The 16,267-nt window shown below is 37.4% G+C and overlaps 1 protein-coding gene across 3 annotated transcripts in view; it reads left to right on the top strand.

Annotated features, from left to right (window-relative positions):
* The window catches only part of PDE10A (phosphodiesterase 10A), a 603,707-nt gene that overhangs the window by 572,941 nt on the left and 14,499 nt on the right, over positions 1–16,267 (top strand). For all 3 annotated transcript variants that reach the window (XM_043511279.1, XM_038397222.2, XM_043511278.1), the window contains exons 16-19: positions 508–658; positions 7,388–7,543; positions 12,748–12,920; positions 15,884–15,995. In XM_043511279.1, the coding sequence (XP_043367214.1) occupies positions 508–658; positions 7,388–7,543; positions 12,748–12,920; positions 15,884–15,995 (592 nt within the window). The remainder of the gene's footprint in view (positions 1–507; positions 659–7,387; positions 7,544–12,747; positions 12,921–15,883; positions 15,996–16,267) is intronic.

Below are 16,267 nucleotides of genomic sequence, written 5' to 3'. Positions count from 1 at the left end.
TATGGTCAGAGGACATCAGTTATGTTTAAGAGTGACAATGACCCAGAAAAAAAGCCAATGAGACTATTTCTGGAGCCACTACATGCTCTAACAATTTGAATGGAGTTCTAGACAAAAATGTATCGAAGAAGAAAAAAGGAAAAATTGTTATGTTTTCTTGCCAAACATAGTCCACTTTAAACTCAGTATTTCTCTTGAGATTATTAGCAGTAGATACCTTTTAAGAAAACAACAGTCAGGGATTCTGAGGGTTTTGTTCAAATGAACCCTGAGAGTTACTTGGGAAGATAGACTTCATCAGAAGATGGCAGACCGAAATCAGACCACCATCCTGGATTTGTACTCAATGACTATTGGAATCTAAAAGTTTCATAATTCTAACAGATCTTAGAAAGGGAACCAAATCATATATTTTTGTTATAAAGAGTGGGTTATTTTGTGGTGAAATAGAATTATTCTCATTTTTCCCATTCTGTTTCTTCTCTCTCACCAATTTTTTCTTTGAAGCTTTGAACTTGAAAAGCTATGTCGTTTTACTATGTCTGTAAAGAAGAACTATCGCCGTGTGCCCTATCACAACTGGAAGCATGCAATTACAGTTGCACATTGCATGTATGCCATACTTCAGAACAACCAAGGGCTTTTCACAGACCTGGAGGTAAGCACGGGGACTATAGTACTCTCATAAAACCTCATAACTCAGACAGCAATGTCATTCTGAGCTAGGAAGGAAGGTGTCAAATATCCTGGAAATATGTACAGTATCTTTCCTCTATTATTGTTTTGCTTTGAGTTTTTCTGTAAACTTATTCTCTGTGGGCTTTTCCATAAAATTTGGCCTTTATATACCCACAGAGGTGTCCTCAAGATTGCACTCTCCCATACAGTGATTACCATTAAAAAGTCAGCATTTATCCATATTTACCACACAGTGTTCTCAGCAACGCTGCAGCTGTTCTAAATACAGGAAATAGTGTGATATCTGGTACCACTGTTTGGTAATTGTGTGTAAATGTTGACTTTCTAATGGCAAACTCTGTAAAAGAAAAAAGCCCCTATATGTTCTTTTAAAGCAAAGGTGTTCTTTCTGCAAGTTAAAGCTTGCTTTCTGTATAATTCAGATGTAGATCAGGATGGATAAAATTACCATAATAATGCTTACAGTCATGAAGAATGATCTTTAAGCCAACTAAAATTAGAATTCTTACATGGCATGATGATGGTTGTTCAGAATTTTAATACTGTGCAAGAAATAATTTCTAGATCTGAAAGAACAAAATATTTTTACTTCAGCAGTTGATTTAGATGGAATCCATGCCATATAAGATTTCAAAATGTAGTTCTTAGATTGGGAATTCTTCCATCCTCAAGACAACAGTTCTAGGGTTCAGATTTACAAGTGTGTATTGGTTGATGTGGGGATTTCTTGGAGGAGGGGGGGCGGTTGGGTTTATTTATGTATTTTCAACCTCTCAGAACTTTGACAAAAATAATTTGGTCTTACTCAGAGAGAGATTCTTTGCCCAAAATACAGCATTTCATTTGGGTAGTATTTCGGTTAACAACTTTAAAAAGAAAAACAGCATCCAAATTATGGGCCTGTTGTTCTCTATGCATGCAAAATTCCCAATTGAAGTCAGTGCAAAGCATAATACTTTTTTTTGCACAAATTTCACTATAAAATGCAGTGGTATTTCACAGAGAATTGTCTTCCCCTGCTTCAGAGGATCATAAGCCTGGAAGGGACCCCGTGGGTCTTTGGGTGCAGTCCCTTGCTATCGTAGGCAACTTTGTCATATAATCCCATTAATAAATTTATTAAACTCAATTTTAAATCTAGTTTGCTTGCTCCCACTTCTGCTATTGGGAGGCTGTTCCAGAATCTCACTCCTCTGATGGTTAGACACAGTCTTCTAATTTCCAGCTTAAATTTATTCATGGCCAATGTATAACCATTTGTTCTTGGGCCAACATTCTCCTTTAGTTTAAATAGCTCTTCTCCTTCCCTAGTGCCTACCCCCAGATGTATTTACAGAGAGTAGTCATATCCGCTGTCAGCCTTCATTTACTAAACTAAACAAGCCAAACTCTTTCAGTCTGCTCTCGTAAGATGGATCCACAATTCCCCTAATCCTCCTATTGGTCCTTCTCTGCACCTGTTCCAGTTTAAATTAATCTTTCTTCAACATGGGCAATCAGAATTATACGCAGTATTCCAGATGAGGTCTTATCAGTGTCTTGTAAAATGGCATTAATACTTCCCTGTCTCTACTGGATACTACTTGTGGGAGAAAGTACAGAGGGTGGATTCCAGTTTCCTTCCCTGCATGATTCAACTCTTCCACCTTTTTATTACATTTCTTTATTGGAGAGAAGTGGACACTGCTGTCAGATATCAGCAGGTGCAAACTTATGTATTTTGATCAGATCAGGCGTAGAGATGGAAATAAACTTGAGAAAGTTAATATGGAAGGAATGGTGGCAGGTCATTGCAGTAGGGGACAACCAGCAAGGAGGTCAGTGGGAGTGTGCTGAGTGCTTGAAGCTAGCAAAGGATCAAGAAGGCTTCCAAAAATTCTGCTACAATGTCACTAATATTTAGACATGAAGAAACGTATTTTACTTCTTTCTACTAGAAATACCTTGCCTGTTACATTCTAGGATTGCCTTTACCTTTTTCATTGCCCTATCACATTGATGGCTCATAGTCATCAAGGAGTTGACTAATGCACGCAGGTCTTTCTCCTCATCTGTTGTTTTCAACTGATGAATCCCCAGTTTAGAACATAAATTCTTGCTGTTAGCTCCTAATTGCATGACTTTGAACTTTGTACTATTAATTTTTATCTGATTTCTGTTACTGCAGTCTTCAAGGTCATCCAGTTCTTCCGGTATCACATTCTGATCCCCTCTGGATTTACAATGTCTCCCAACATTGTGTCATCAGCAAATTTTATTAGTACTTCCTCCTTTTTGTGCCAAGGTCATTAATGAAAATGTTAAATAAGTTTTGTCCCAACACCACTCCTTGAGAAACTCCACTAATAACCTCTGTCCAGCTCATAGTTCCCCTTTAGGTGAATCTGTTATCTCCCCATTAGCCAGTTCCTTACCCATCTTACAGTTCTTGTACTAATCCCCATTTTCTTCAGTTTAATAATTTCCCATGTGATACCATGTCAAGTGCTTTATTGAGTTCCAAGATATCAGTTAAAGAAAGATATCAGGTTAGTTTGACACAACCTACCTTTGGTAAACCCACATTGCATTGTTTCAGAGTAGCAGCCGTGTTAGTCTGTATTCGCAAAAAGAAAAGGAGTACTCGTAGCACCTTAGAGACTAACAAATTTATTTGAGCATAAGCTTTCGTGAGCTTGTTCTCTTTTTATTTATTTATTTCATCGGATGAAGTGAGCTGTAACTCACGAAAGCTTATGCTCAAATAAATCTGTTAGTCTCTAAGGTGCCACAAGTACTCCTTTTCTTTTTTCCACATTGCATTGTATCCCATTTTTCATTTACCTCCACATCTTTAATGATTTTTCCCCTCAAAATTTGTTCTCAAGCCTTGCATACTAGTGCTGTCAGACTAACATATTTGCAGTTGTCCAGATCACCTTTTTTCCCTTTCTTAAATATAGGTACTACTTTTACTGTTCTCCAGTCATATGGTACCACCCCCAATCTGACAGATTTATTAAAAATCCTTGCTACCAGACTTAATGTGCCAATTCTTTCAATATTCTGGGATGGAGTTTAGCCAGTCACCACAACATGAACATATGAAGCTGTTTGAGTTTAAATAAGACCATTTGCATTTCTGTTTACTCACACCCATTTGCCATCCTGCCTTTGTCCACATATTCTGCATTAGCATCCTTCCTGAAAATGGAGGCAAAGTATTCCTCTAGCTTTTGGGTCATAACTAAATAATCCTTAGTCTCTATCTTCCTCGCTGCAAAGTGGCTTCAGTTATTTTCTTGTTCTCTTTTTATTTATATAAAGGAGCAATGAACCTTAACATTCCTCTGATTAAAGGAGTACTTGTGACATCTTAGAGACACAAATTTATTTGAGCATAAGCTTTTGTGAGCTACAGCTCACTTCATCAGCTGCATGCGGTGGAAAATATAGTGGGGAGATTTTATATACACAGATAACATGAAACAATGGGTGTTACCATACACACTGTAACAAGAGTGATCGGGTAAGGTGAGCTATTACCAGCAGGAGAGCGGGGTGGGGGTGGGAGGGAGAACCTTTTGTAGTGATAATCAAGGTGGGCCATTTCCAGCAGTTGACAAGAATATGTGAGGAACAGTGGGGGGGGTTGGGAGTGGGAATAAACATGGGGAAATAGTTTTACTTTGTGTAATGAACCATCCACTCCCAGTCTTTATTCAAGCCTAAGTTAATTGTATCCTGTTTGCAAATTAATTCCAATTCAGCAGTCTCTCGTTGGAGTCTGTTTTTGAAGTTTTTTTGTTGAAGAATTGCCACTTTTAGGTCTGTAATCGAGTGATCAAAGAGATTGAAATGTTCTCCGACTGGTTTTTGAATGTTATAATTCTTGACATCTGATTTGTGTCCATTTATTCTTTTACATAGAGACAGTCCGGTTTGGCCAATGTACATGGCAGAGGCGCATTGCTGGCACATGATGGCATATATCACATTGGTAGATGGGCAGGTAAACGAGCCTCTGATAGTGTGGCTGATGTGATTAGGCCCTATGATGGTGTCCCCTGAATAGATATGTGGACACAGTTGGCAACAGGCTTTGTTGCAAGGATAGGTTCCTGGGTTAGTGTTTTTGTTGTGTGGTGTGTGGTTGCTGGTGAGTATTTGCTTCAGGTTGGGGGGCTGTCTGTAAGCAAGGACTGGCCTGTCTCCCAAGATCTGTGAGAGTGATGGGTCGTCCTTCAGGATAGGTTATAGATCCTTGATGATGCGTTGGAGAGGTTTTAGCTGGGGGCTGAAGGTGATGGCTAGTGGCGTTCTGTTATTTTCTTTGTTGGGCCTTCTGGGTAGTAGGTAACTTCTGGGTACTCTTCTGGCTCTGTCAGTCTGTTTCTTCACTTTAGCTGGTGGGTATTGTAGTTGTAAGAACACTTGATAGAGATCTTGTAGGTGTTTGTCTCTGTCTGAGGGGTTGGAGCAAATGCGGTTGTATCGTAGAGCTTGGCTGTAGACAATGGATCATGTGGTGTGGTCTGGATGAAAGCTGGAGGCATGTAGGTAAGCATAGCGGTCAGTAGGTTTCCGGTATAGAATGGTGTTTATGTGACCAATGCTTATTAGCACCGTAGTGTCCAGGAAGTGGATCTCTTGTGTGGACTGGTCTAGGCTGAGGTTGATGGTGGGATGGAAATTGTTGAAATCATGGTGGAATTCCTCAAGGGCTTCTTTTCCATGGGTCCAGATGATGATGATGTCATCAATGTAGCGCAAGTAGAGTAGTGTGTATGGTAACACTCATTGTTTCATGTTCTCTGTGTATATAAAATCTCCCCACTGTATTTTCCACTGCATGCATCCGATGAATTGAGCTGTAGCTCACGAAAGCTTATGCTCAAATAAATTGGTTAGTCTCTAAGGTGCCACAAGTCCTCCTTTTCTTTTTGCGGATACAGACTAATACAGCTGCTACTCTGATTCCTCTGATTGTTCCAGGACAGGGCAGGACAGTTCAGATTACACGTTTTGGGAAAATTTAGGGTTGGGGGTGGAGCATGGCATCACCTTACCAGTTATTAACCAAGGCTGGTGGAGAGCCGTGGAAGTCTGTAGTATTGCAGGCAAGCTCCAGGATCCAAAGCTTTGGATCAGGGCTGCCCAATGCGTAGACATAGAGCTCCTGGTTGTTGCTAATTGTGGGTGTCCTAGGCAGAGAGCTACAACAGCAAGGCATTCTGAGGTACTCAGGGTAAAAGGTGACACAACTCTTCACCAGTCTGGATTGCACACCAGAAGGTGATACTGGTGTTCTAGTTCAAATAAGAATTTTTAAATAAAATCCAATCAAATGCAATTTGTCTATATGGTAGAGAGAGAGCCTGCAATATAAAAATGTAATCTTATGTACTATCATTGCCCAACTTGTATGAGAAAAATAATCTGAAACTAATTAGCTTCCTTGTTTTGCCTTCCTGTAATTTAAGAACAGACAGACCAATTTTTTTTTAAATGTGATGATAAAAAAACAAAACAAGGTTAGCTTGTTATGTTGCTGTTAAATCCCGTTAAATAAACAATGATCTCTTCCAGGCCATAGAATCTTTGGGCTGGATTCTCTCTGGTCTGCTAAATCCACTTTGCTCCTCTATACTCCCAATTCTCTACTGGAATAAGGTGGACCTTACACTACTGGTGTAAATTAGAGCCGCTCCTAGAAATAACCAGCTCCTCATGCCCTCCCCCTTTTCTGCATCTGAGCAGAGCTCAGGCTGGGTGTAGAATGTAGCACTTTGTCTTCAGATGAAGTATAAATTTGTTGCTTTTCTCCACCCTCTCTTTGGACCATCACACACAGACATGCATACATACATATACATACACACACATAAATACCTAACAAAAATGGGCCCAGTTGCCCCTCCTCTGGAATATGTAAGTGTATTCTGTAATTCTGCAAAGTCTCCCTCCTGGAGTTTCTTCCATATTTTTCCATTTGGAACAGGGTTTGCCTACCACTGAAGAAACAGTAGGTTGATTCTCAGTAACTATCTGCACTGGCTTTTGGGCCTCTTGCTTCTCTCCTGGACTTCCCCAGCTTGTGGGAACTTTTCCCACATAGTACTTCTTCTCCAGCACAGAAGGAGTTTCCACTATCTGATTAATACAGCCACAGCCAGTATTTAATTGTTTAGTAAATTGATAGATGGGTACTGGATGGAATGATGTATGTTCCCTGACTCCTTCATCCTCCTCCCACACAGACTCCTGGACCCCTGGAAACTCCTCAGTGGATCTGGGGGCAGGTAGTTGATATACACACACAAGTGAGAAGGTCAACTCAGTTCATGGATCTAATGAGAACAATTTGGCCAAATACGTTTACACTCTGTGTAACTTCTGTGATAAAACAGATCTTCTCAGAAACATGCTATAGTCTGTGCATGTGGTGGATAACTACAAAGAGTTTAGAATACCAAGAAAACATACTTTAAACAGGAAACCTGAAACAGTCGTACTAATAAAATGGAAAATTGAGAGCACCAAAAATTAATTGCATAGAGTGAAAAACTGCCATTTGGTTTCTTTTTAATTTATATATTGTAGTGTGACTGTACAATATTTAAAGAGATTAAAGTGAAACCTAGAGACAGGGAAATGCATCTCTTCACTTCTTATATTTTCCTTTTGTTTGCCTCACACATTTCTTTAGCGAAAAGGTCTCCTAGTTGCATGCTTGTGTCATGACCTGGATCACAGGGGTTACAGCAACAGCTACCTTCAGAAATTTGATCACCCTCTGGCAGCTCTTTATTCCACCTCGACTATGGAGCAACACCACTTCTCCCAGACAGTGGCCATTCTGCAGGTAGGATTATTGAATGCTCATCTTAGAATCATAGTGGTGAATGTAGTAGACTCAGCATTTCTTAACAGATGTTTTTTAAGCATGTTTAATTTCATTACTAGATTTGTAGTGCTAGTCTAGAAAATAATAATTGCAAAGGATGTTGCCACGGTTTATTACAGCAAGACTGTATTCCACTATTACCAAACCCTAAGTGTTAAAAATCAGGAGTCAACCCCTCCATCTCCCAAAATCTTGAGCTTTCCATAAAACCCCATAGATTTAAAAAAATCTATAAAGAATTGAGTTCTTTTTATTTGCTGTCTGGTTTCTGAGGCTTTAGGATGCAGCTGGGTCATGTTTTGATGCTCTTTTCTCTAGCAGTGAAACATACTTGTTTTTTAAATGAAAAATTCCCTGAGATTCCCATATTGTCAGATGATTCTAGCAGCTGATGCTTCAAGAAAGAGTAGGTCTACGCTGCAGCCTGAGATGTGGTTGCAACTCGGGTAGACTTACGCTGGCTTTACCCACACTAGCATGGTTAAAATGGCAGGTGGATGCCACAGCATGGTCTTCAGCATGGGCTAGCAATGCAAGTAGGTACCCAGGGTCCCTGGGGTGCTTGTCCAGCCTGCACTAAAGTCTGCATCACTGCACCTGCACTGCTGTTTTCAGCCATTCTGGCAGAGGTAAACGCATGTTGGATTACAGTGTAGACATACCTAAAATGACCAAATTTGAGACTTACAGTCTCAAATTAAAGTCCCACAAGGATTGGGAACAGTGCTTATTAGTCTTTTATTTCAGTCTATTGCAGAGTTACAGCAATCTGCTGTAATAAATTCCTGGGAGAATTAAATGCATGGCTTTAAATGTGCATGCATCTTTTACCTAGGAACAAACATAATATTTGGCATGTATGGAAAAAAGTACATAATAGTTTGATTGTTTTCATATGGTTTCTTGTTCTTCTTTATTTAAAAATAACTGTTCTAAATATTAAATTTTGCATACCGGTGGGTCCATAATATGAAGTAGTGCCTTTGTTTGTTGAGTTAATACAAAGTTACACAGAGCGTGCTAACCAATTTCAGGAAAGTTAAACTTAGTGATAACACACAGATATTTTGTTATTCATTAAAAATAAACTGATGTTGAATTGGAAAGAGAGAGAGACCTCATAGCACAAAAATAGCTCCTAGTCCATTATGATTTCTGTGCTCACTGCTTTTCGTTTTGGTGTCCACATTCCCTATACACACCCTTTTCATGGTACTGTGTCTTTCATCCCTTGCTAACTTTTTTCTCTTCCTGGTCTTTCAAGGGAAACATATTTATTTTCTTAAATATCTTATCAGCTATTCATAAAAACACATGTTCTGTATCACATTCATAAGCGTATCATGTGATTCATATTTTTAGGAATCATATACATGGAAGCCTTCACAGAATGTAAACCTTAACTCTTAATGTTCCTTCATTTAGGAGGGTGTAAATAAGTCCATCAGTATTAGTATGGCATTAGATTTTTAGTATTTGTTTTTCAAATGAGTTTATATACAGTGAGCAAGAAACTCAGTCCTATTAAGACTTCTTTGTATCACTCTGGAAGTGCAAAGCAAACTTAAATCAGTACTTTAATGGCCTATTTGGGGTTTCCCCTGTGTGGTGGAATCCCTGAGTTGCATAGATCCACCATAGCTGCTCCTATGCCACATCCTAGCCCTGGCAGTTGGGGACAGGGTGGTGTTTTGGGAAATGGGACATGGCAAGGATGCTACTGTGTAGGCTAAAATACTGGCAGCCAGAATGGTCACTTGAGGTCACTGGTGGCTAGTGTCATATAAAGCAGCCTTTAGGTTGCTCTGTTTTGCACTAGGGACTGGATGGCCCCAGGATCAGGGAACTTTCTTAGACTAGCACCAACCAGAGCTAGGGGATCTGGGCTTGTGTGTCAGCAGAATAAATAGTAAAAAATTACATTAATTAGAACTTTATAGCTATTTGTTTCAACCATCATAAACATAGGTTTATGCCAGACTTATTTTTAGGGCTGTCAAATGATTAAAAAAACAATCACAGTCATGAGATTTTTAAAAAGTTGTGATTAATCACAGTTTTAATTGCCCTGTTAAACAATAATAGAATACCAATTGAAATTTATTATAAATATTTTTAGATGTTTTTCTACGTTTTCAGATATGTTCATTTCAATTACAACATAGAATACCAAGTGTAGAGTGCTCACATATATTATTATTTATTACAAATTAGAAACGGGCAGCATTGTCTTCCATAAATGTAAACAAACTTGTTTGTCTTAGCAGTTGGCTGAACAAGAAGTAGGACTGAGTGTACTTGAAGGCTCTAAAGTTTTACATTGTTTTATTTTTGAGTGAAGTTACGTAAAAAAATAATTCTACATTTGTAAGTTGCACTTTCCCAATAAAGGGATTACACTACAGTTCTTGTATGAGATGAATTGAAAAATATTATATCTTTTGTTTCTTTTAACAGTGCAAATATTTGTAATAAAAATAATATAAGCGAGTACTGTACACTTTGTATCATGTATTGTAATTAAAATCAATATATTTGAAATTACAGAAAAGCATCCAAAATATTTATAATACATTTAAATTGGTATTCTATTATTGTTTAACAGTGTGATTAAAAATACAGTTAATTGTGACTGTTTTTTTAAATCTAGTTAATTTGTTTTGTATTAATTGCTTAAGTTAACTATGATTAATTGACAGCCCTACTTATTTTGTATAAATATAGAGTATTCCAGTTACCAGTTTTAGCTGATTCTGGAAAGAATCAAATCTTATCAGCAGACATACATTCCACATAGTGTTCAGAAACATAAATAGCATATCCAAAATGGCAACTACCATTAGTAAATAAGAAACCAACCAGTTTTTGTAGGTTAATACTCTATGTAGAAACAGTCATAACCATCTGGTCATGTTAACGTTCCTGATATTGTAACTTCTGAGGTCCTAAGAGATGCCTACTGCATACCCTGTGGTGTTGTGCCACTGTATAACCTTAGTAATAGAACTTGGAGCATAATAATAGTGATCATGCAGCAAGAGTAGGAAAAAATCAATGCCAAAAATCCAGACTAGGAGAAGTACTGCTAAACACTGTCTGTCTGGCACCGGAGTGCTGACGATGGATTAAATTAAGTTTCTTGACACATCCTGTACCATGACTTGGGACATTGTCAAGGGAACATTGAGACACAAATGGATTGTATTTTCTCTTCATTATTCACAATAAATCTATTTGTCCAAGCAAAATGTTAGCAAATAAAGCTCACATTCCCAATGATAGGCAAAAACAAGCCTATTTTATTTGCACCAATAAGAAATTGTTTTCGAACAACTTATCCATATGGAAAATGCTTGACAAAAGGCAGGGAGGCTTTTGGTTACGTTCCATACAAGTGGCAATGAAATGTTGAAGCACATCCAAGTTTATTGTATTTTTTATGTTTTCTGTTTGTGAATGCATGCACCTTGATTTAGCTGGTTCATTCTTTTTTCTTCCTGCCTCCTCTGGGCTTTAGCAAGACCTTTAATTAATTGTTTCCAAAAGGAGAAAAACATTGGATAGTGCAGAGTTTTCTAACTATATGGTGTAGCTTTCACCAGCGATTACCATATATGGATATTGTTCATTACATATGGTTTAATAATAGCAAAAATGGAAAGGGCATGAAGCATGGCATGTTGCCACAGTCTCCATGGTGTAAGACATTATTCTCTCTAGTTCATAAGTCAGCTCATTCTTAAACAAAGGTGCCTTTCCCTAAATATACACACATGAAAATACCGTACCTAACTTGGTTTTAAAAGAGGAAATTGCATCTGCTAATGAATATTAATTACATTTCATTTAGGGCACTTTAATCAAATTGCAATAACCTTATTACAGTAACTAGATATTTCTTTATCCATATTAAATATTGTGCATACACTGAGCACTATTAAAACACTCCTGTTATCTTCAGGAAGAAATCCCAAGCCAGTTTGCCAAGCTAGTGGCAGCTCCAGCACTCTGTATCAGGCTGGAAATCCCAGGCTCCCAAGCCAGCTGTAAGTGGGAGTGCTTTGTAGAACTGCTGGGAAACGTTTTGTTAAAATGTATTTCTGCCTAGTAATTTCTTCTACTTTCAGAGAGCTTTCTCCATTTAGAAGGAGAAAGGAGTGTTTAAAAAAAACAAAAACAAAAACCCAAACAAGCAAACATTGGGCTTGAGAAGTGCTGAGAAACATCAGCTCCAGGGCTGGTGGGGCACTCAGTACTTTGCAGTAGATACCCAGCACCTTCCAGCATCAGGCCATATCTTTAGGGAAGGTCACAGGGCTAGATCTTCAAACTTAGATGCATGTAAATATTTCAAGTGCCTAATTTGTGTGCAATTCAGGTACTAAAGTGGGCAAATGCCCAGTTATTCACACATCTGACAGTGTAAGAGACCAAACCTCTGGTTTGAACTTGCACATTTGTTATCTGTGTACATGTTAGACACATGCAGATATTTGTTCCTAATTTTTGAACTTTGGCCCACAATGTAAATTCATTTGCAAACTTAGGGGAAATGAAGAGTTCAGAAATAAATGGAGTGCAAATTTAAGATTCATAATGGAGATATGTTTGTTAATGACAATGGATTGGGCTAATCATGATAGGCTGTACTACAGCAAAAAAATAGGGATCTAGGAACTGAGAATTGTGAGAGACGGCGTGTCTTTGAGTCCTAAACACAGAACAGCAATTCAATCATAACAACAGCTACATGTTAACCTTTTAAAAAGAAAATATAAACGCAGGTTTCATGCTGTTCATGGTTTCATTTATTAAATACAAAAATCCCTAGTGGACTGTACAACTGTTATAAACTGATAAATAAATATAGGAATAAGAAGAACACAAGAATGGCCCTACTGGGTCAGACCAAGGGTCCATCTAGCCCAGTATCCTGTCATACAATAGTGGCCAGTGCCAGGTGCCCCAGAGGGAATGAACAGAACAGGTAATCATCAAGTGAGCCATCCCCTGTCGCTCATTCCCAGCTTCTGGCTAACAGAGGCTAGAGACACCATTCCTGCCCATCCTGTCTAATAGCCATTGATGGACCTGTCCTCCATGAATCGTCTCAAAATTGGAGCTTGTGCTTTTTATTGGTTCTATTTTTTATTTTTTTGTAGCTGGAAGGTCACAATATCTTCTCCAAACTGAGCTCCAGCGAGTACGAGCAGGTCCTGGAGATCATCCGCAAAGCCATCATTGCCACAGATCTTGCCCTGTACTTTGGAAACAGAAAACAGCTGGAAGAACTGCATCAAACAGGAGCCTTAAACCTTAAAAACCAAGCACATAGGTAAAGCAAACAAGCAAACATTCATAACTTGAAGAAAGAACCTTGTTTCTGCAAATGACAACAAAGGAAGAATTAAGATGAGAACTTTTACCATGCACACAATATCTTGTTCTTTACACAGAGTAAGCTCTACGAGCAAATATAGATGCACACATATAGTATTCCAGCTATAAAAGGGCAATTTACAGTGTTCAGATACTTTATGTTTAAATATATCACACTGACATTTCATTGCCTTCAAACTGTTTCTATTGAGGAGTTCATTAGTAACTCAGGCCCCAATTCTGCAAATTCTTACACACATGCTTAACTTTATGCCTGTCTCATTGACTTCAAGGGGATTATGCATATTTGTGAAATTATGCACATGCATAAGTGTTTGCAGGATCAGGGCCTAAGTGCCTGAGCCGACTCTAGTTAAAATCAATTAATCCTTTTAACGGTGATTACCTATTCATACAGTTAATATAAAAATACTTTTAGCCCTAAGGCCTGATTCTCCTCCCATGCCAGTGTAAATAATGAATAGCTGCATTGACATCAGTAGAGTTATACTGGTTTGAAACCTGAGGTTAGTGAGAGGAGAATCAGCCCCCTTATCCTTGAGATTTAGACCACAGAAACATCAGGTTTTAGAATATATATTAACACTTGCATGCCTAAACAAAACCTAAGTTGCGCCAGGATTCTCCTCACCTATCTAAATCCTTGAAAGCATGAAAATAAGAATTAAGTGAAAAGTCTCCAATCTTTTTTCCCACTTTCACATAATCTACACCACATTCTATAAAGCATTTATTCTAACTCCAGCACATACTGAAAAACAGTACATACCGCAACTTCATCCAGCTTGGTCTGTCATGCCAAATCTTGATAGTGATCTCATACTCTCTTGTATCAACAGATTGACACATCTGACTGCCAAACAGTCCATTTACTCTGCTTTAACATTGCTGAGGTCACTATTAAGGTTTTGCTTGACAGAGTGAGTTGGATTAAATCTATGTATGTATTACTTTTGGGCATGCAAAACACAGAGATTGTATGGGATGTTTTTTCATTCCTGCCAAAATGAAAATCTGAGCATTACCGCTACACCATATCAAAATATTTGGTATAGGGGAGAATGGACTCTTGAGCCAAGTACTTCAGAATTTGGTCAGCTGAAAGCACAAAAGATCACAAGTACTTTTCAACATAACTAAACTCAGAAATATATACTCAAAGCATTTTTGCATTAACCTTTGAAATTTAAAACTTCTGGATAAAACAAAATAGGATAGATGCAGATTTTTAATTAAGTATTTTTAATCATGTATGAAAGGATACAACAGAATGAACATTACTTATCACAATATGAGCGTTCAGCATTTTTGTGACATGTAAAAAGGTATTTAAATATTTTAGCCCCTACTTTCTCCTAGTATCTCAGATTCTAATCAGTTAACTCTCTGAATTGGTTTTGGATAATACAGGGTGTTTCAAATTATTCATCTTTTTGTGCTTTATAACATTTTAATTGTCATTAGCAATAATCTCATGAAACATTTATGATATATATTTGTCATAAATTCTCAATTCAAATGTGCAATTCCAACATATGTCCTTAATTACAAATACCTGTAAATTACAAAGGCCCAAATACCTATTAAAAACAAACAAACCCAAAGCACTACACAGACACATTCCACCCCTCCAAACCAAAGTAGCGCAGTCTGACAAAACTTTTCAAAATGATTGAGAGAGTGAGTGAGTTTACTGTGGAAAATCCCAGTTTGACCAGTTTTCAGTCCCTTTGTATGTCTTACACTGTGGCAAAACTGGTACTTGAATGGAAAACACTCAGGAACAAGCTTCCTGACCATGTAAAGAATAAAAATATTTCCATCTTGGCTGTTTCTTATAGCACCCATCATTGTAGTATCTTGAAGCTCAGGGAAAGCAACAAGTTCCTCTATCCCCATTGCTTTCCAAGCCCACTTTGAAAGCAACAAAAGTGGATTTACCCTCCTGATGGCAACCCTAAGAATGTCCCAAGAACTGAAAAGGCCTTCTTAGGGCTTGGAAATTTACCAAAATAGCAATTCTGAAATAATTATTACAAAATAGATATTTTGATAAATTTCCAAGAGTAGACATGCTACTATGTAAATTAACAATAGAAAATGAGCTCTGGGCTAAACTTACTCATACGGGAGTGGGCACGTGTATTACTGCTTAAAAATGAAAATACCTGACCACTGATATCCTTGAACTACTTAATGTTTATATCTATATATATATATATATATATATATTATATAATATATAATATATATATATATTATATATAATGCATAATTGTGAAACATCTTCCTTTTGCTCATATTTCCTATACGTTATATGTATGGCACTAAATTAATCTACCTTATAATAAAAATACAGGCTATTAACACAAACAAAATTCTAATTTACTACTAACACATGTTCAAAACAGACTAGGGTCATACAATATTTAAAATACAAAGGGACGTTTTAGTATAGTACCAAGTCAGATATAATAATTGCTTAAAAACTTCACAAATACAACAAGTATAAATCACAGGACATAATTTTTCTCAAAAGTGGATAATGTATGCTATAAATCAATTATAGCATGATCTTCCTTGAAACACTAAATTTATTTACACTTGCTTGTGTCAGCCATCAAATTTTTCACTTGGCTGCTCTTGAATTGAGCCATTTTTCAATAGTATAAGCTACTGAAATGAATAAAAGTGATATGTTACTAATATGATTCATGTAATGAATTATCAATGAGCTAATATCAAAGGGGGATGGTGGAGTTATGTGGGAGGTATTTTGTAGAATCTGTACTTTTTGTTTGTTGTTGGACATATATATGACAAGACACACAAAAAGCTTCAAAACACAATAACATAAAGCTTTATCTAAATAACAAATTTCATATTCTTGTATTCTAGGGATCGAATGATTGGTCTGATGATGACAGCTTGTGATCTATGTTCTGTAACAAAGTTGTGGCCAGTTACCAGATTGACAGCTAATGATATATATGCAGAGTTCTGGGCTGAGGTGTGTATATGTGTCTTACATTTGTTCTACATATGGAAAATATCCAGATAAATGAGAGAAAGGAACACAACAGTAGGTTGATCTAGAACAATTTTCAATAGATTACTTACCACGTTTGTCTTGAAATATATTCATGTATGCATGCAGAGGTGTTGTAAGCTCCCTGGAAAGCATTTGAGCATCTAAATTAGTATGGAGGTTTGTCATCAACTTGCAAGCAAGAAGTATATTGTTTTCCCAAAATAAAAGATTTATTTTTAGAAGGCATCTCA

This window comes from Dermochelys coriacea, chromosome 3 (genome assembly GCF_009764565.3).
Source record: "Dermochelys coriacea isolate rDerCor1 chromosome 3, rDerCor1.pri.v4, whole genome shotgun sequence".
Lineage (NCBI taxonomy): Eukaryota > Metazoa > Chordata > Testudines > Dermochelyidae > Dermochelys > Dermochelys coriacea.
This window is presented reverse-complemented; position numbering and strand designations above follow the sequence as displayed.